General features: G+C 31.3%; 1 protein-coding gene across 4 annotated transcripts; it reads left to right on the top strand.

Moving 5' to 3' along the window:
* Positions 1 to 962: 962 nt before the first annotated feature.
* LOC147068505 (uncharacterized) lies at positions 963 to 20530 on the top strand. Of its 4 annotated transcripts, none has more exons than XM_085953396.1 (12): positions 963 to 1159; positions 2251 to 2390; positions 2494 to 2598; positions 3432 to 3587; positions 4527 to 4784; positions 5614 to 5733; positions 6968 to 7158; positions 8070 to 8402; positions 12224 to 12411; positions 18443 to 18561; positions 18984 to 19160; positions 19239 to 20530. In XM_085953396.1, the coding sequence occupies exons 2-11, from the start codon at positions 2256 to 2258 to the stop codon at positions 19140 to 19142; spliced, it is 1764 nt and encodes a 587-aa protein (XP_085809522.1). In that variant the 5' UTR covers positions 963 to 1159; positions 2251 to 2255; the 3' UTR covers positions 19143 to 19160; positions 19239 to 20530. The 4 variants fall into 4 exon arrangements, with proteins under 4 accessions (XP_085809522.1, XP_085809523.1, XP_085809519.1 ...); XM_085953397.1 differs by having other exon boundaries at positions 963 to 1170; positions 19239 to 20513; XM_085953393.1 differs by having other exon boundaries at positions 18984 to 19429.
* Positions 20531 to 22046: the final 1516 nt, after the last annotated feature.

Below are 22046 nucleotides of genomic sequence, written 5' to 3'. Positions count from 1 at the left end.
AGAATCATAACTCACATATTCCAAAAATCAAGTTTTGAGATAATCGCTAAAAACCAACAGAGCACTATGTTTTGTAATTAGAAGAACAGTATTGAACTCCCTAGAATATTAATGAGTAAGAGAGTCGAATAACTTTTTTCTTTTTAAATATATATACCTAATACTCCTAACGTTGCAGACATACAGCATACTATGAGAAATAGAGCTCCCCGATTGGTTAGGAAGGCGTTGGTGACAAAACTCTATTCTTTGAAATATACAACATATTACACCAACAATGAACTTTGTCAACGATTTTCACATGGTTTAAATTGACTTTTAATACTCAACTATTTTTCGGTATATATATTAATTCATTTAGAATCACTTGGCATATTTAACTAAAAAACGACAAAATTGCAATATGTGAGTTATGATTCTAAGCGACTCATATACAGATTAACGTCCAAATTTGTTATTTATTATAGATTGTTATACCTTTTAAATAATTAGAAAGTGACATTTTGAAGCTGAATTCAACACACATCATGCAACATGCTTGACAGCTTATAGGCAAGATACGGGCTATAACACATTTATTCCTGCAATGTTCATATATGGGAAATTACTAAAATGGCTGTACTATTTTTATTAAAATAAATACAGATATGGGAATTTTCTAGTCGATGGGCACTATTTTTGTTGTTTTTATTACATCAAAAAGTCATTTTCGTCATATAGGTCAGATACGGGGGATTGACATTAGAACGTCGACATGCTCTCCTGTCAACAGTTGCTGTTTTCGCTGAATTATCAAAAAAGTATGTTAAAATAATCTTGAGAAAAGTGCACGGGGTGAACAGAAATCGAAATGTTTCACATAGTTGTGAGAAATATATGAAAATCAAAGCAACAGCGCTCGACTCGTCTCATTCTGAAAACATCTGAGTTTATTTTGGTGCTGTTTTATTCGACGGCATGGCATTGTGAGTTTGCAGGAGATGTAGATAGCTAACCGCAATAAATGTTCGAGCATGTAGCTGAGAGTATACAATTTGTTTCAATTTACTGAAAGATTTACATCAAATCGTATACAGCGACTGTGTTTTCTTGTGTAATAAAATAGATTTGAGTGTCCCAATTAGAGGTTTATATAGATTTTTCTCGACTCCAGTCTGTGGTGAGCTTTTTGTGAGTGTTTTTAATTAAATTTATATGTTATATATCACCGGCCGGTGAGAATTTGAATGTATGTACTTTTAAATTATAATGTATACATTTAAAAATATTCATATTTATCAACAAATCAATAGATTATTTCAAATAACGTAACCACTATGTTATATATCGCTTAACTATTTAGTAAATCTCGCAAGTAAATTGAATATTTAATTGTTTGTAGACCTAGTTTCTAATGTAAAAATTTGCCATTGTAATAAATCGGTTGATGAAACTGGTATTTCAATAAGCATTGAAAGCTTTTTACACAATATTTTTTATATAATAACTATACACAAATTTATATTATATAAAATATTAAATGATATCTGTATACCATGCATGTATTGATTTATATATTCAGTTTTGTATGATTTGTGAAAAGCATTGTAAACCTAAATGAGATATAATATTATGATGTAGATATTTGAATGAAACAATAAATTCTTTTATTATACCTACACTTTTTAAAGGTACTATACAAATGAGCTTTTATTGTACAATAATTCAATTTATATCTCGGTTTTAACTAGATACACAACATTCTCTGCGATTTTTAGTATTCTAACAATTTTAAACCAAAAACAATAATAATGCGCATATTTTTACTGTGATAGTTAATATGTGTTCATCACAGATGTCAGTAGTATCCCAATTAGTAATTTTTCACGTTATTATATTATTATACCTAGTATAGATACCTACCGACCGCTTTTCTTTGCAAACAAACCTAAAATTCCGATATTTAAAGAGGTCATTCATTATATTTAGACTGAAGTAGATCATTCATATAATATTTTACTGAAAGCATTTTAACACTGCCGTCTGAGGTAAGGACCTATCTATATAATATACGTCAAGACAGTATATTACTCAAAGATTGCTTACTTTTTTAAATGGTGTGCAAATTTTTTTAAAATAATGAATCAAACTACATTTTAATTTCAACCATATTATGAAGACAACAACATCGCAGGCCGAATCAACAATATAATAATATTAATTTTACGTAATGGTGTAATGATAATTTTAAATAATGTTTCCCGATTCTAGCAATCATGGAAGGTCCATGTCCAGTTTGCCAGAAAACAGCCACAAACAAATGTTCCAATTGCCACAAAGTATTTTATTGTTCAAAGGAACATCAAAAATCGCATTGGAAATCTCACAAAACTTCATGCAAGCCTGTTGAGGTTGGTATAATACTCATCCATATTTATAACCAAAATAAATTGTTATTATTTCTATATTTTTATAAAACAACTTATTTAATAAATACTATATGTTTTGTTTTAGGTAAAGGAAGACAAAATTCTTGGACGTCATCTGGTGGCGACTAAAAATATTAAAGAAGGAGATGTTGTCTTCAAAGAAAAACCTTTAATAATTGGACCGGCTCAGGTAATTTTAATATATTTAAAAACTTACATTACCTATATGTATGAATATTGCGCTTGTGTCGAAGTAGTAGAAGAATCGTCACTACTAACGCCGTCGTCCCTAGATAAAATGCCGCCCCTAGGCAGCGCCAAAATGCCGCCTCATTTTTTATACAGTGTTTTTATCATCCTTTCATGAGTCCAATATCTAAGAAATGTGTTATATGGATAAATTACTAACAAAATATCATACTAATTATTCGCAAATCTGCACTTGTCGTTTCTGGTCACCAAGGACGTCGAAGGGCAACAGAAGTAAACTGTATATCGTGAACCCGAAAAAACCAGTGAGCTGATTTTTTTAATGAAAAGATATTTTCGTTATTACTAAATTTAGTAGCTATTTCTACATATTCCAAATGATTTTCCTCGATTTGCCGCCCTTCAAGTAACTGCCGCCCCCAAGCGACGCTCAATCTGCCTACCCCCACGGGACGTCACTGTAGGCATCATTCGATTCCAAGTAACACATAACGCATTAACCAACATAATTACATAAGTATGACTTTACATATAGCCTGACGACTGCTTTTGGCCACACATAATTACAAATCCAATAATAATGGTAACGACAATATATAAATTATTTATTTAATAAGGTTATTAATTTTTCAAGACCCGTTTAATTTTTTAATTATAACTTTCAACTTGATCATATTGTATGTATTGACCAATAGCATTATCTAAAAAGAAATAGGAGTGCCAATATAATGATATAATTACACTAAAAATAAAATATTGCATTTATTGATAAAATATTCGAACTACATAATATACCTATATCTCTATTTTCAGATTACTTCTCCAGTTTGCTTAGGATGCTTGAAAGGAATAACGGAAAGGAATTCTAAGCCCTGCGACCGCTGTGGATGGCCAGTTTGCAATGATGTATGCCAAAATGCACCACAGCATAAGCCAGAGTGTGATCTTACTGCATCTAGAGGCTACAAGGTAGAAAATGTTGTCTTGTTGTGTTGTTGTGTTGTTGTAGTGGACAATATGAAATACGTGATAATCCATTACGTGAAATCTTCGACATACCAACATGCATCAAATAAATTACATTTCCTTCAAAAGGGGGTTTTAATGACAGTTTGTACAAAAATCTCACGCGCCATTCTTAGGTCAATCTATTTTTTTTTTCAAATTTCGTATGGCACAATTTTCTGTGGTCTGTATATTATACAAACTTTTTAAATAGTTGAATTCGTGGTTTAAATTCTTAAAGCATCTACTTAACAATTAAGGTTGATAGGTAATTAATAAGCCTTATTTTTATATAATATAATATATATTTATGGGGATAAACAACTCAATCCGTATCAACATATTGATCGATAACTGACCACAATTATAAATTCCTTAATATCCATTTCCCGTAGTGTCCAATTATTGTAAACTCAGTAAATAGCTTACTGCAATTATAATTTCCACAATAACCATTTTTCCATATAGTCAGCCATATACAATGATGTAAACTCCATATAGAGTACGTAGAGCTGACTCAATTATAATAATTACTTCCTAAATATTATTTTCAAGATATTATTTTCAAGATATTATTTTTAATAAGGAAGTACGTCAATAAATAGTGGATAACAATTCTTTGGAGATGCTACTCGAATATAAGTTCCCGGGCTGTTAGTATCTCAGTATCTGTATCGCTCGACACAACATCTCAGTCTACCGAGACTCGGACCTCGGAACAGTATCATACGTATTGTAACATAACTACTGTAACATACTATTGCACTGATTGTTTACGCTGCAAATAAAACTCGATCCTCCTTCGATCGGAGCAACCACCAGATCTCGTCCATGAAACCCACATATTCATATTGTTATGTTCGCATTTTTAAATTTTAAATAATCGTTTTTATTTATCTGTAGGTCAATATTAAGACTTTCGGAATTGTCCACCCAAACTACGAATGTATCACAGTTATGAGATGCTTGTATCAAAAGAATGCAAATCCAGACCTATGGAGACGATTGGTCAGACTGGAATCACACTGTGAGCAAAGAAAGTCAACTGAAAAATGGCAATCGGATCTAATCCAAGTGACCAAGTTCTCCAGAAACTTTTTCAAGCTTGACGAAACAGAATATCCTGATGATCTTATTATGAAGTTTTGTGGAATCGTTCAGGTAAGGTATACTTAATAACTGTATGCAGAATATATCAACTATTTATTTTAATAAGCCACTGACGTAGTATTAACAATTTGACTGAATTAAATGCTCTATAAATAAAATACGTAATATTTTTTTTCTAAGCCAGATCATACAGATTTCAGTAGATGCATGGCACGACATATAGCTTCACAAATTTTTAAAAGGGATAATTGCTAGCCAAACGTTATAATTTTTTTGACATATTTCTCTGAATGTAAACACATATTTATAGAACAAGATGTGAATTTGAGCTAGCCGCGGAATTACACCATGCGTCCCATATATTTTGTAGGCGATCATTCTGTAACTACTGGACTGCAGGCACAATCATATTCTATGAGGTGTGCGTGCGTAAATAATAATATATCAATTTTTTAATGACAATTATCTTGATGATATTAATCTCGTTTACAATAGTAACAAATGCATATCGATAACCGCTTACTAAACTGTGGAGTTTTACATACTCGTACCTACTGAAGTTTATTATATAGTCATGTTTTACGTATTGGCTACAATTTACAAGACATACAAAATAATAAAGGGTAAAGTGCCAATTGCTGGTTTAGTAGTTCACAAGACTATTCAACCATACTGAGTTTGGTCATCATATTATGAATCTCCACTCTATATTGCTGTAAAAGATTTACTATTGACATAAGATGCGACATTCTCTTGTTTTTTTTTTAATGTTATTTGAAATGAGAAATAATACATTTTGAAATAAGAATGGTTACATGCATATAAATAATATATTATAAAAGTATTTTCAAATTTCCGATTTTTCTTTATTTTCACATAGGTCAATGGCCACGAAATGCCTCTGTTAGACCATGGATACGTGGCAATTTATGACACGACATCAATGCTGGAGCATAACTGCAGAGCTAATTGCAGCAAAAGTTTCACTACCCAAGGAGAAGTAAGTTAACATTATAATGATTGTAACTTTACTTATCTAATTTATCGTCAGTTATTTATGTTTGAGCAAGGTACTCGTATATACATAGATTTAAATCGAAGTGCCGGACTACGGTAATTTACACTGGGGGAATCTAATAGCACAATACGAAGCATGCAATTTAATAATAAAAAATACCGTAAAATGATTGATATATTAAAGTGTTTTAATGTATCTATCTAAAAAAAATCAAAGATAAAACTATGGAAGGGGAGACCCTCTAATAGGGTTTGTTGAGCTACTACAGATAGCTTTTTAAAAATATAAATATTATCCCATTTGCTAATTTTTCTATGAACAGATTTATTTTTCTTATAATAATATTTTTATATCAAGTTATATATAATTATACATAATATACCAGTATCATAGTTACCTCATCGCAAAAGTATGCAAAGTATTGGGGCCCAACCGGAGAACCTTAAATCTCAGTCCCATATATTATGTGAATGAACTGTATTTTTTAATGTGTTTAACTGTATTTGCATGATCTTTGCATAAAGGTCAATTATTGCTGAATACGTCATTGGTTACAACCCTTATGTATTTTTTATTTGTGTATCTCTATACATACCACTATGCATGTACTATATTGTCTTGTTTAGTGTACAAAAATATACTATTCTACATATTATCGTGGGGTTACTGCCAAAAGTTGGTAAGTCGATAATGCAAGTATTTAGAGTTAGGAATGGATTATGTGTCTATATATAAATGGGTGTGCTAGAAAAAAATCAAAACCATCTGATATATAAAACATGGGCATATAAAGCACAAAGAAATTACCATTATGCTTGCAAACTTTCAAATTACAATTATTGCTCCATTGCATCATTTCGAGACTTACCAGCTTTTTGCAGTAACAGCAGTTGTGGGTACTATTTTTACATCTTTGTGACTCTCATTCGATAATTATAATTATATAGAAGAATAAATACTACCAAGTATATGATTAAATTTACTTTTATCGTAATTATTATTATCTTAAACAAATAGAAATATAAAGAAAACAATATTTTTAAATAATAGAAGGCATATAAATTTTAAAAAATAAGTACATAAGTATATCGATAGGAAAGCTTTGATGGTGGCTTGATAACCAAAATAGCTATAGACTGAAAAAACTATTTTTTCAAACATTATATAGGTACTTAATTAAAATTATCAGTTACAGTTAGTAATTATTTAATTTTAGGTGTTGATTGCGGCTGCCACTCCGGTAAGTGTTGGCGATAACATTTCCATATGTTACACCGATCCTTTGTGGGGAACATGGAATCGTCGTCACCACCTCGTGGAGACAAAATTCTTCAGCTGCATGTGTGCAAGGTGTAAGGATGCCACAGAACTCGGCACCAATTTCAGCACTCTTAAATGCCGCAAAAGGTGAGTTAACCAATATAATACGGACATATGCAAGTATGCAACTCAAGAAAATTTAAGTCGATTTTCAATTTATTTAGTACGATAATGTATAAAGTTTGTTTATCCGTTTTTTGTACTAGTGTTTTGTAAATCAACTGAAAAAATATATAACTTACGTTGGTACTTCGCAAAATCGTTTTTCTTGTCTTTGGTTTGGCAATATTTGTTTTGTTTATATACATCACTTTTTATAATTAAACGTATAAATAAAACAATAAAAAACGAACATAGAAACACTCATACATTAATTTGTTAACCAATCTAATATTAAATAATGATTTTATATCCGTAAACATATTCTGCAACTTAAAATATTCAACACTAAACAAGCGTTAATTAGTTTCTCATAACATCAATTTAAACAAATTTATAATACTTAATACTATTGTTATAGTTTTATTTACAATGATTAAATAAATAAAAAAAAAATCAAAATTATTAAGGCTTTATGCTATTCCATAAATACTAGAATTTAGTTTATGCCATCTTGATGTAATGATACTATTGACAAAGATTACAGTTTATTACTGTTTATATAAGTACTTAAAAAAACTTGATAAGTAGATAAAATAATTCTCCAGTTTATTAACAGTATTAACAAACTTACTAATAATTGCATGAAATTGCCAAAAAGCGAAATCCAATTTAAATTCAAAGTTAAGTTTTATATATTTTTAAATATGATATATATTTAGCTCGTATACTTCTGATGATGTAATTAATTTAAGCTGATTTTTATTTAAATAATATTTAAATAATTATACAAATTCTTTGTTTTTTATGTCACGTTGAAGGGTCAATGTTTTTTTCATTAAAAATAAATAATTTTTAATTTAATATTATTAACTAAACAAACGATACTTTTATTTTAGCGGCTGCAAAGGCAACGTCTTTCCAGAATCCTTAATAATTGACGACCATATTGATGGTATCTCCAAAAGTATCAAGACTGATAATACATTGAATAACTCTGAAGAAAAAAATGATGCAGACCCAAAGAAGAGCGATGCTATTAATGGTGATAAAATCAATAATGAAAATAATGGCGAAAATTCTAATGAAATGAATGGTAAGCATGTCTGCCGCGATTGGATCTGCAGTGAATGCGGTGGGGCCACGTCTGAAGGCGAAGTTCAGATGCTGATGAACCACATCGGAGAAGACTTGAACGCCATGGAAAAGGGCAACAGTGATGCTTGTCTGAGGTAACTATGAGAAGCCATAGTTGTTGTGCTATATGTCCATAATCGGTGGCATATCGTTCAAACTGGTTGAGTTTTTTGTTTAATAACGCTACCCGTAGTGTGACAACCGTAAATAATGAGTTTTAATAAATATACAATCGTCTAGTACAGTTTTATACACGTTTCATAGAGCTAGTTTATTGACAAATATAAAATAATAATTCTGTTTGTTCAAACAATTAATATAGCCTGTATATAATTCAGACAAAATCTATTGCAAATACATATTCACATATTTAATTTTAAATAACATTTCAAATGTAAGGTTGTGATTTTTGGTCTCAAGGATTCTCGAGAATCCAGAAATATGTGGCAACTAATAACAAGGTTTGTCAGCATATAAATCCTTGACATAGAAGCCGATCTCAAATATTATATTATCCAATTATTATTATGTACATTTTCACAGGCCGTCCGCGGAATCAGTTATAGTTTACTCGTTGAGAATGCTGACGGCGATTATAATATTATTTATTACATGCATTTATATAAAATATCTTCAAGGGTTTAAAAGACTCAGGACGAAAGGAAATGGACCGTAAAGCGAAATTACTGCGTGATTCGTAATTTGTTCAGTAAAGTTTACCGCTTGAATTGCATTGGATGGTTTAAGTCTCGTTCAGTATATTTTTTTCAGGACATTTTCGAATTGGTACATTTCTGAGAATAAATTAGTTTAAATTAAAAAGCTTTCATAGATTCACTTTACTTCATGAAAACAATTTAATTTCCAGTTATTTCCACACTTTTCATATTACCCATATACCCACCTACTTTTTCCAAACTTGTCTGAGTTCGACGATTCAAAGGTGGTTAGTGTTTGTTTAGTGCCCGTTGGATGCTACTTAATGGGTGCATTTTTATTCAATGATTATCCACTCGCCGGGTAACATATCCAGCACATTGTCATTTCATCAACTTGGCGACCATTATTACATCGTGAACTCTTATCCGCTTCCCTATCCATTTGTTAATTTTCTGTTATTTCTGTATTATATCTGACTTTCGCACTTTGATGTCACATTACGCTAACCTTAAATTTTGGATTTCTCGAATCAATAAATTCAACTTATGCATCATATATTCAACAATATTATTATCAGTTTACAATGTAGGTAACAGTAGCGAGGGGTGGAGATAGGCTGTTAAGATTCGACATAAATAGTACACACTAAACTTTGTCAGTTCTACTTATTTATTTTCATTGAACTAAGAATGCAATTTGCAAATGGTGCTGCTTAGTTTTTAAAATTCAATTAAACCTTGCCTAAAACAAACCATAATCGATAAAAATTATTATCGTTCCATCATTTCGAGAAAATGACGAAAAACGATTTGTTGGGTTTTTTGTGTTATAATAGCATGAAATATGTTTCTACATTTAGAAATTAGAAATTCATTTCAAATTCAACAGTTCTACTTTTGTTTCCAAAGTATTGAACAGTTCTAATTCTGATACCAAGCCCTATTTTCAATCACAATTTTATACTACACAGATATGATTTTGATTCGAATATTATATTGCTAGTCGTGCATTATGGTCAGAAGAATAATTTGGCATACTTAGTTAAATTTCGATAAATTTGCGACAGTTCTACTTTTGATACTATACGACTTAAGTATGCTATAGGCGAACCGACAAAAATATTGCACACTTTTTCTGTCATAATTGTTTGTTTTCGTTGAATTAAGAATACATATTACAGATGGTATTGCCAAACCATAATCGTAAAAATATTCTTCTATCTATTAAATATAGAAAGTTATGAATGGTTTAATGGCATAATTTTAGATATTTGTAGATAAACGAATATTTTTTGACTGTTATTTACTATGGTTTGGATTAGACAGAGTTTAACTTAATTTTAAAATCTAACAAACGCTATATATTCATTGTAATCTTAGTTCAATGAAAACACATACGTTTGACTGATAGCACTATTTATGTTGGATCTCAACAGCCTACCTCCACTCTTCGCCACTGGTAAGTAATAGGTATGAATATGCGTAAAAATTAGATCTATGGAATGAGTAGTGAGTAGGCTGGTTGAAAAAACCAGTTTCACTATTTCTTTCTGTTATCAACACCAGTGGTAAGTGTTTAATGAGGGACAACTTCTGTTCAGTGTCAAACCAGTGCAATGTCTTCTTTATTACAAGAAAATTCAAGCTTGCACTAGTCTGCCGCATTCTAGTTCTGCGCTCCAATAATTTGCAATATTGGGTCTAGACCAGAGGTTCTCACGTGAAATTTAACTGGGGCCGCACAATTGACATTGGCAGTTCTATAGAAACGTCTGGTGGCCGCACCAAATTTCACTCTTACTGTGATTGAAAAAATTACAACTAAATTTTATTTACTAAAAAATGGATCAATTTATTTATAGAAAAGTCCATTTATTAAAAGACATTTGAATATTTTAGTAAATATCAAAAAAAAAATTGTAATATTTAAAAAATAATACAAATGGAAATTCCTCGATACACCATTTTTTCCACTGCGAGCCGCATGGTTGCCTCTAAGTTGACATCTATCAACTGGCTTCGATATTTGTTTTTTTATGAAGTGCATTACACTGAATGGTCTTTCGCGGTATACAGTAGTAGAAAAAAGCGACAATATTAATTATTACAACTATTGCCAATTCTTTAAATTGACTCAGAAACGGACTATTTCACACATTATCTCATCACAAAAACACATTATGGATCATTTGAGCGTGGAAAGAAATTTAAGACAAGTCATATTGTGTATTCAACCAATTTTATAAATATATATATTTTTTAACTATTATTCTGTAAATCGCTGGTGGCCGCAGCAAAATCCTCTGGCGGCCGCGCATGAGAACCACTGGTCTAGACTAGGTCCACAAAAAATAAGTATTTGCTTTCCTCAATATTTTTTTCAGTAATGAAGTCTACGAAACGGATTTATTAAAAAAAACACAAATACTAAATAAAAGTAAATTTTTATATTTTTGTTCATTAAACTTTTTTATTCAACGAATAATTCACAATATTTAATAATGTAACATACATAATTTAGAAATACAACAGAAACATACTTATCATAAAAAATATTTCCTAGGAGACGACTCAAATCTGTATCCATCGGATCTCGGCCAGTTTGATTTACAAATTTAGCCACCTGTGTCCTACTTAATTATTCTTCTTCTTCGGCCATATCCGCCCCTTAGTTGGAGCATGTGGACACCACGCGGTGCCTCCAAGAATCCCTGTTGCTTGCCAGTCTTCTTGCATCGTTCCAGGTCAAACCGGCACCCCGTAGCTCCGCCGTATACACTCTATAATATATAATATTTAGCGGCCTTAATTACGACAAAATCAACTAATATTCATGCAATTGAATCAAGATCCAAGCCACAAAAGCCAGTCACCAATATTAGCGAAATATGTATATCATTTCAGTTGCTTGATAATCAGATCATAATTTAATAGATGCAGATTCGAGTCCTGCCCGGCGTCATATTTCTTTCAAGATTTTTCCTGAGACCTATCCAAATTATGTAGACTAATTTTATTGAATTAGTTAGTTATAAATATATATTCCACACAAAATACAATAATTACCATCTCTGTTCAGTTATATGTGATTGTTCCCAAAAAATGAGGAAACAAAATGAATGAAAATATCTTGTATATAGTATGTACATAATTCATACATATTACCTACTATCTATAGAATAACGTGAACAATAACCACAGTAACAACTTGCTCATTTTTTCAAGCATATAAAACAAATCAAATATCTTCTTTGTAGATTTATGGAGCATTATGGACGTTTCCTACATCCAAATCATTTTTACATGACCGACGTCACTTTTGCCCTAGCACAGCTGATTGGTCAAGAGTCTTCAGGTGGATTACCAGCTGAATCAGACGAAAGGCTTAAACTGAAGACTGACCTCTGTAAGCAGGTGGCTACACTTCTGGAAAATCTCGTACCAGGTATGAAGGGAAATAAATTATACGAAGAAAAGTCATCTATAACACAGTTTATTAACATATTCAAGGATAAAATATAATGAGTCCATGATAGGCAGTGGCAGTTTAAGGTGAGTGAAAGCCACATGAATTGCACTCGAATCCACTTAATTGAGATACATCAGCACTGGGTCATTACGCGGCTGCCCCAATATAACGAATTCCACATAAAATAAATAATGTATGGATTCCTACATAATTTGAAAACTATAACTAACACTAGAAAAATCTTTTTGAAAAAAGTACGATTCAATTCGAACCCGCGCCCCTGAGATTTACCCTAGAAATGTGCTCTACCATTTTAGCTATTTTATATTGCCTTACTAACTCGTATCAGGATGGGAATGGGACGACTGGACTCCGGATAATTGGACGCCGCACTGTCGTAGACACGTATACAGAACGTAGACGAGGTATTTTAATCAGTTTCTATCTACTACTTAGTAGTTTTAATTCATTTTACTCTTAACATAATGTATTCTTCATTGCGGATTGAGAAATACCATGCCTAAGGCTTTATATAAAATAAAAAACTCTTTCTTCGTTGGAACTTAAACATATGCACGATTAAATCATTATTAACGTCAGAATATTTACATTCTCACCAACTATTAAATCATAATATAATCATTTAAACATAAATAATAATATTAATTTTTTTTTAAATACCTATAAGTACCTAACGTCTATTTATTTTCGAATTCCGTGGCGTACAGTTGTCTCGGTGCCAAATCGTCCTAGACCCTATCAGGATCTCTCCAAACTTCAGTTATACGTACTTGCACTTGCTAATAAAAAAAATACTTTCAAGGGGGGACGTGCTCCGCGTAGGTCAAAGTGGGGACTTTATGGTATTTTCAAAGCATTATCCTGGACATTCCTAAAACGTTGTAGATAATCTATTTGTATAATTTTGAAGCCATATTATCCTTTATATTTATTTTAAACATTTTATGACTGCATAAAGTATTTTTATTACATAAAATAGTTTTCTTTTAAACCTCTCGATCTAATGTTTCAGAATATAGAAATAGTTTAAAAAAAGATTTTTTTTTTCGGTTAGGTACATGTTCAAACACGCGCATTAACGTGATCTTACTCCCTACTTCAGTTGTAGTTTGTCAATTTATGGCTACGGCCGTATGTTGTAGCTTAACCACTGGGTAATGCCAATAGAAATGGCGTATTTCAAAAAAATACTACCTTATTCTTAGTTCAATAATTATTATAAAACCATCATTATTCGTAGGATGTTTATCACACTTGAATGGTCAAAGACATAGCTTATAATCAATGTCTTTAGAATTATCTTCGAATGTGTTAATCGTGCCCATTTTTTGAATAATAAAATGCCTAATTCATGTCAAATTTGGGATCACAGAGATTATAAAATATATTTTTTATCATAAATATTTCACTATATAATGTCAACATAAATTTTACTAATGGTTTCATAAATGAGTTTAAAAAATAAAAAATCTTAACACCACTGCACATGGATGTACTGAAATATGATTATATTCTAAAACATTAGATCGAGATGTTTAAAAGAATACTATTTTATATAAGAAAAATACTTTATGCAGTTATCAAATGTTTAAAATAAATATAAAGGATAATAAGGCTTCATAATTATATAAATAGATTATCTACAACGTTTAAGGAATGTCCAGGATCATGCTTTGAGAATACCATAAAAACCTTCATTTTGATCTACGCGGGCACGTGGGCCGTTAAACAATGAATAATTCCCTTTTTTAAAAAATGATTTAATTATATACCTATACCTAAAAGCCAGGAAAATAATTAATTCTAAATTTAAATAAAAACTAAGTACACACAATTTAATTCTGCAAAAATGCATCAAGTGTAATCTGACTTTTGATTTTGTAAGTTTGCATCTGCACAAAATCAGAACAATTTGTATTCTGGTATTCAGTGCAGATGAAAGGATCTCCTCATTGCGTTCCTCCATAAAATAATGCTGGAACCATGCTATATCTTTGCCTCCTGGTTAGTCCCAGGTGTATCACCATCATCATTATCATCATCATCATTTGCTTCATCTATTTTATCAGTTTCGATGTAATAATTACAACAGTTGCATCCTTATAGTCTTCATTTTCATCCAAATGTGGTAAATTGTTATCTATTGTCAAAAATTCTTGATTAACAATAAGATTTTTTCTTGAGATAATGTGTGACATAAAAGTATTGTAATAATAATTTTACTGTCACAATTATACAATGTAAATTACTATTAGTAACTTGGTTTGTTTTTCGTTCCTTAAAATTTGACCCAATTGAGCTAAATCGTATATTATATTCAATTCTCTTTTTTTGTTAAAAATTTACAAACCTTTCTCATTTTTGCATAATATGTGATATGCCGCAACATAGCTAAGAATAATAAAACAGCAATGAATTGGTGCTGCATTATTTTTTACGCAAATGTGTTTTTGTAACATCCTGATAAATAAAAATCCACCTGCACTTTGAGGAAAACCCCACTGGCGGTATATCAAGAGATCAAAGGACACTGAAATGACTCATTATACAATACAATTCGAGGATATTGTAATACATTCAAATGTCATATTATAATAACAAACATAATTACCATATCGAATGCTTAATCTTCAAACCAGCTAACTGCACTTTTTACCAAAAATTAGATTTTGATATAATTTTATTAAGGAGCATGTTTTCTATGTTCACACAAAATTTCAAACGCCTAAATTTATAAATAAATGCGTTATCGCTCCTCACACAAAACAGTCAACTGCAGGTGCCAAATTTCCAATGCCGTAAACGGAACAACTCCGTTCGTTATATAATATAAAAGGGAAGCTAAAATATAGCTTTATAAAATTTATTGTGCAGCTTATTTGTAAAAAAAATCCAATTCTATTTTTGTAATTGTTAAATCCCGCTCACGTCAACGCTGTTATGTAGATCCCGTGTTCGAATCCCGGGTTTGTAAAAATTAAATGTGGTTTTTCAATATGTATTTGGACCCAGTCTTAATAAGTTAAGCAAGTGACTAAGATTCATTTCTCGCAAACACAAACATAATATGTTATTACAACCTCCATTTTGTGGAAGCCCATGTGATCTTAGGATAGACCATGATAAAAAAAGATTACTTGGATTATTCTTTGGAAGAAGACACCCGGATATCACGTTTTAAATTAAAACAAAAGACATTTATTTCATATTATAATATTAATGTATGATTCCTAGAAATATTAATGTTTAAATCAGTTTACATTTAGAATTATCAAAAAAGAGTGCGATCAACAGCAATTTAAAATTACGATTTCATTTGACAAACAAACTAATTATAAAATAAAAAGTTTCAATATAATATATGAAAGTACTTAATTAGTATTTAAATAGAAATCGGTTAAGATTTAATAACCGTGAAATTAAATGTCAGCCATAATTGATTAAAATGGTTTGTTTGTTTAGTGTTGCAATTATAATGCCTACTTCATAAATTACCAACTTTGATTACCATTAAAGTAACGAAAACAGTATTTAGGTGGAATACCTAATTAATAATAATTGGTGTATCACTTATAATCCGTTATAATTAGGTACGTAAATCATTAACGTTTGAACCGTTTATGTTGACAAAATTATCATCAAAGTTATTCAAGATAGATCAACAATTAATAGATCAACAACAGATCAACAACGTTCAATTCTAATTGATTTAAGTTTTGTACTATTCCATTCAAGACGTTTTTTGCGACCCGGGTTTCACATTTGACTCATCAATAATAATTGTAAATGCACACTGCCAATAATTAAATTAATTAAATATAATAATAAATTAATGCAATAAAATCCTATTAGGTAATTACCTATTAAGTAAAGTATCAAATATAAATAATTTTGAATATTTGAAGTATGTATAAAAACCCGTAGTAGATAAGTAGATTTTTTTGACCATGTCCGATCCTAATAGATCATATGGGCCTCCACAGAGTAGAGATTTAGAGATAATTAACACAGTTAGTAAGCGCATTACTTTTTAATATACGTATATATTTTTGGTATATATATACACACGTAAGTCTATGTATATTCTTCTTCTTTCTCGGCACTACATCCCGGGGCGGGATTTGGCCTCCTCTACAATTGTCCTCCACACGCTCCTTTCCCTGGCTGCTCCTCTCCAGTCTCCAGCCCTCCCCATCTTTCTCCAGTCCTCTTCGATACAGTCAGCCCACCTCTTCTTTGGTCTGCCGCTAGACCGTTTTCACTGTGGGATCCACTTGGTCATGATTTTTGGCGTCCTGCGCTCAGGCATTCTCTCAACGTGTCCAGCCCACCTTAGTCTTTGGGATCGACAGAATTTCACCATCGTTTCATGTTTTATTAACTCTTCTAACTCGTGGTTTTATTAACTCTTCTAACTCGTGGTCTAAGTCTAGGTATATATTTGTATACTTACAAATAATTATATTTTTGCATAAAGGCGCCTAAAGCCGAAACCAGGATCGAAAAAAGCGACTCGAATCGAACAGTATAAAACTTAAATCAATTAGAATTTAAATTCAAATTCGATATTATTAATTTTCCATATACCTACTTTCAACTGTGTACATTCCATATTGCCTTCGTACCATTATAATAGTATCGTGTTTAAAACGTCAGCACACACACAGTTCGATCAATACAAAACTTTTTTTAAGAAAAAAACTACTTTATTGAAAGTACATTATTTTGTATTATAATAACTATGATGATTTATTTTTTAAGTTTTATTAAAGGGGATTGAAAGGTTCAAAAACTTGTGACAAGGGTAAACAATCAAGTTATATGACTTGCAAGTTTGTTCCTTACAGTTTTATTTTCAATTTTATTATGCCGATAAACTTTTTCAATCTAGCTTAACACGCTGAATTTCCTAGATTACTCGTCCCAGGCACTCCTTGAAGAGTATGTATTCGGATAATTTGACTCTAAGAAGTTTTAAAACAACGAACAATGAATATTGAATGCAAAATACGCGTGATATGGGTAAATTTTCATCAGCGGAACACATTTATTTAATAAGACACAATAAAGTAAACAGATGTTACAATAAACATTGTACATTTTTGCTTTCGTATCCGTCACAGTTACCTGATATCATATTTATGTATCTCCAGCGATCCCTATCTTCCGATAGGTACTGAGAGGCCCGCATCATCATTCACTTGGTCAGACCGGCACCCCGACAAAACCGCCCAGACATTGCCGCCAAACTAAATGCGCCCGTACCAGTAGGTACTCATCAATACCGCCCGGACAAATCCGCCTAGACAAAGCCACCCGCAAAAATACAAAAATATTTAAAACAAGTGCTTTTTTGGTCTTTCGAATTGCGTATCGATAGAAATTTACATACTTACGATAATCAGTGTAATTTGAGATTTAATCCGTTGCATCTGTTAGTAGAGTAATAACTAAAATCAGCTTTTAACACTTAGTCAATGCCTATGTATGGTAGTATTTCTAATTTAGAATATTTAAGAAGGTTACCACACAATATTAAAATTTAATTTTAAATAAGTAATATTTTTTTTATATTTTTATTCGTATGTTTTTTTTATTTGTGTATCTAAATAATTAATATAAGGTATAATGCAATGTCTGGGCGGTAATGTCCGGGCGGTTTTGGTTTGAGCAGTTTTGTCGGGACCCCGGTCAGACCATCGCGTATGCAACCTCACCTATGCATCGACCGTCGATAATTCCTCGACGATGAGTATTTCCAAATCATTGTCTGGCTAAGTCGCCAAATAACTGCAGAACTTATTGGAGATTTTTTACATAATGATATGCCGTTAACAATAAATCAGTAATATTATTGTATTTATCTTTATGACTGGACGAGAATGTCACCCACCACAGCGAAAGAAGGAACCCGCATGCCGATATGTAATAAATATATGACAAGATTAATATTGTATTTTTCTAACTGCCATTTTATTTAAAACAGCTGAGGTGCGTGGGCGAGGTGGAGTCCTGTTTGAACTTCACGCAGCCATTGCTGATACAGGGAGAAGGATGTCCACAAGAAACTCTGAGGGGCCAGGATATCTTCTTCTCTATTTAATGGTATGTACATATGCATTCTTCTAAAAAATTGTATACACCAAATCACTTACATGGACGACACTCACCCACCGTCGAAACCAGAAGTTAATTAATTTATGTCACCGTTCCCACAATAGAATACTTAGTCTGAATAAAATGGACAAACATTTTAATAACAATTAAAATTATAAAAGAACAACTTAATCTTAAAATTGCGCAGATTGCAATTTTTCTACTGCGCACGAATAACGGACATAGGGTAAATTTAATTATTGCCACTGATATTATTTCCAACTGCTTTTATATGAAGCCTATTGCATCGTTTTCTCTCGCTCGGCGTCGCCTAAATTTTCTGTCAAAACTATCAAACTTCACGCATATGTGTTATGTATGTTTATAATAATATAATAGTTTATACTGGTTGCGGATAAATTATATTTCAGGAATCGAAAACCATCCTGGAAAAGGCAGCCAGACTTCTTCAGCACGAGCCTGAAGATCTTCCAGAAGGTAAAATCAGGATACAAGCTGTCAAAAACCTTGTAGACATGAACACTCTCCTGACGACACTTCACGCAGCAGCCGATGTCCCTATGGCATAACAAATTAAATCTTGCCTTGCCTTATTTCAATTAATTACATTTTTAAATATACATATACCTAATTTACCTTTCCAGAATAGTGTTTTAATAGTTTAGATACAATAAACAATACAGAAAAGGATTGCTATACTTCCTACATTTTGTTTTTATTCCAACAAGAAATTTTAATACATCCTACCGTACATTAGAAACTAGAACGTTTGCTATTGTTTCATACATTATAATCCGGCGGCTGGGCCGAATTCATATTATGTTGTTTTTTTTTCCAACCAATTAGATGTGTGTTCAGATTCGAGGCATGGACTCAATTATTTTTGGTAATGGGTAAAGTCGAATATAATTGATACTGTGAAGATGCATATGTTCCAAAAATTGTGACGTAGGTATTACATAGTGAGCACCAAAGACGTTGAAAATAACATTATCTACAAAATGAAGTCTAATATGAATATTAATTTTAAAATGGACTCATGAACTAATGTTTAATTAAATTAAATTCAATTGATTTTTCGTTACCTACGGATTCACTAAAAGAAAACTTCACTATCTTTCCCGTATTAGTGAAAATCAGACTAAAAGGCCGAAGTTTAAAGGTCGAAAATGTAGAGTTTCGGGTATCTTTTCGAGTTTAGCCTAAATAATATGTAGACCTTGTAGGAAAAATTATACCATGTCATGATGCATTGTCTTTTCTCATCTTAGAAATTAACATTTAATGACCACATAAAGTATATTAATACCACAAAATAGTGATATCGTTAACACTGTCGTCTTAAAATTGAGAATAAATCCATATTTGGTAACTCAGATGTCCGTGGTTACAGAACTTTTTCAAATTAGTATTTTATCAACACAATTTTTTGTAGTCAAACACAAGCGAGATAAACACATATCACATATTTGCTCTAATGGTAAAAAAGTTACCTGCGGAGCCTATTTTGCTTTAAGAATATCAATATTTTAAAATATGTGATTCTGTGATGAAAATTTTTATTATGGTGTGTCGATATTCGAAAACTTCCCAAGTGAATTTATTGAAAAATACAAAAAATACACTAAATACCCTTAATTTTAACTGGAACATTATTTGGAAAACGATTCTGTAAGGCGTCTTACTGCTTTTAACCCTAGCGTTAGGTAGAGGGGCCGACTAAGATCCTGGCCTGGGGGCCCGCTTCAGGATGTGGGGGCCATGGTCAAACATATTCGTTAAATTATTCAATGGAGTTTGTAATCGATTCACTGAAACATAAATTAATTCATTAATCATAAATTATTTTATCACTTTTTTATCAATATGTTACTATATCATTGTTTGAATCTAATACCGATTCATGGTTTTACGATTTAAAAATATATTTAAGTATACCTAATAAAAAAAACTCTTTAAATAATATAATTATTTTTATCACACTGTGGGTATAGTGAATTCATTCGACCTTGTTATATATATAATAGAAAGCAGTCATGCGGTATTGACACTGACCATCCTTCGAAATTCAAATATTTATCACGTACATTCTATATAGAAAGAAAACCATTATTACGTGACTAGATTTGATTTCAATGGTCAAAATACATACACTTACAAGACTCTTAGGCACCATTTAACATATTATTTATACGGGTTAGTTAATCCCATAGATATCATAGGTCAACATTATCATCCCATTGTGGGTTTTGGCAGCCTCCAGGAAGCGTCTCAATTTGATTTTTCTCAGATGTGGAATTCGAACCAATGGCTGCAAAACGAGCACTCTGCCACTATATTGTGGTGCTTCCCAAACTGTAGTACATATACTTAACTTTGGTGGTACGCGAATGATTTCATATTTGCTTTATCTGTTCCGTGACAGTTTAGCCAATATATTTTTATTCCTTTATTTATTGTAATCAAATTGGGTTACAATAATTAATACTATCGACCGAAGGTACTTGATGTAATTTGAATTTGAATTCTAATAGATTTAAGTTTTGTGCTATTCCATTTGAGTCGTTTTTTGTGACCCGGGTTTCGCCTTTCGGCATCTTCAGGCACTGTGTACACTCACAACAAGGAAAATATACACTGACAACGAATACGGTTAACTCTAACTTATATTACAAACCAATAGAATAAAGTAGGTAAAAACTTTATCACCTACCTATTACAAACAAATTATGAATAGTCGAAGTGTTTGTAAAACATCCCCCTACCTTATCAATAATAATACACTCGATAAGCGTATAGTAATTATTATAAACAATAAAAATACTACACTCAAGAGGTGTAAAATCGTCTATTCTGGGAGCAATGGAAACGTATTGGGAATTAATGGAGTTAACTAATGAGATATATCAATGATATCAGTCTTTAAAAGTTTTTAAATATAACTAATCCGCAAATAAACCCACGTATATATATAAATGTATATATACTCACGTATACATACCTAAAATCCACATACATACATATAAATGTTGGATATCAATACCATTACACCATATTATAGTTTCGTATTTAGTTTCACCATAATATACTTATATTGATAGTATGTCTCTTTGAGAGTACAAACATATTAAAGTAAACATCATAAACACTGATTTAGAATGATCATAATGAATGAATATGTAAATCTATCAATCGGGAGCTTTTATCATTGCGTTTTATTCATTTTACGAAGCATATTTTTATTTACTTATTTAAGTACCTATTAAAATCTCCTAGTTAGTTCATGTTATATGAACATTGTTTGTTTTACTACTTGTGGGAATAACCTAAATACCTTAACAATTAATAATCTGTTAACTAAATATTGATTGCAGGTAAATTGACCGAACGTTAAAGTTAGCTACCTACCTCAGAGTTATTCATTCATTAAAATCGTCGGCTTTATGACTTGTTTTGCCACTTCATCTGCGTAA

Source organism: Rhyacophila brunnea, unplaced genomic scaffold (genome assembly GCF_057557595.1).
Source record: "Rhyacophila brunnea isolate RB1 unplaced genomic scaffold, BYU_Rbru_1.0 scaffold_3, whole genome shotgun sequence".
Classification (NCBI taxonomy): Eukaryota; Metazoa; Arthropoda; class Insecta; order Trichoptera; family Rhyacophilidae; genus Rhyacophila; species Rhyacophila brunnea.
Note: the sequence above shows the minus strand (reverse complement) of the source record. Positions and strands in the feature narration are given on the sequence as shown.

Excerpts from the sequence above, each read along its gene's own strand:
- LOC147068505 (XM_085953396.1), top strand. The coding sequence starts at position 2,256 with ATGGAAGGTCCATGTCCAGTTTGCCAGAAAACAGCCACAAACAAATGT. Across the intron at positions 5,734-6,967 it reads GTTTCACTACCCAAGGAGAA|GTGTTGATTGCGGCTGCCAC; the intron begins GTAAGTTAACAT and ends ATTTAATTTTAG. Across the intron at positions 12,412-18,442 it reads TCTGGAAAATCTCGTACCAG|CTGAGGTGCGTGGGCGAGGT; the intron begins GTATGAAGGGAA and ends TATTTAAAACAG.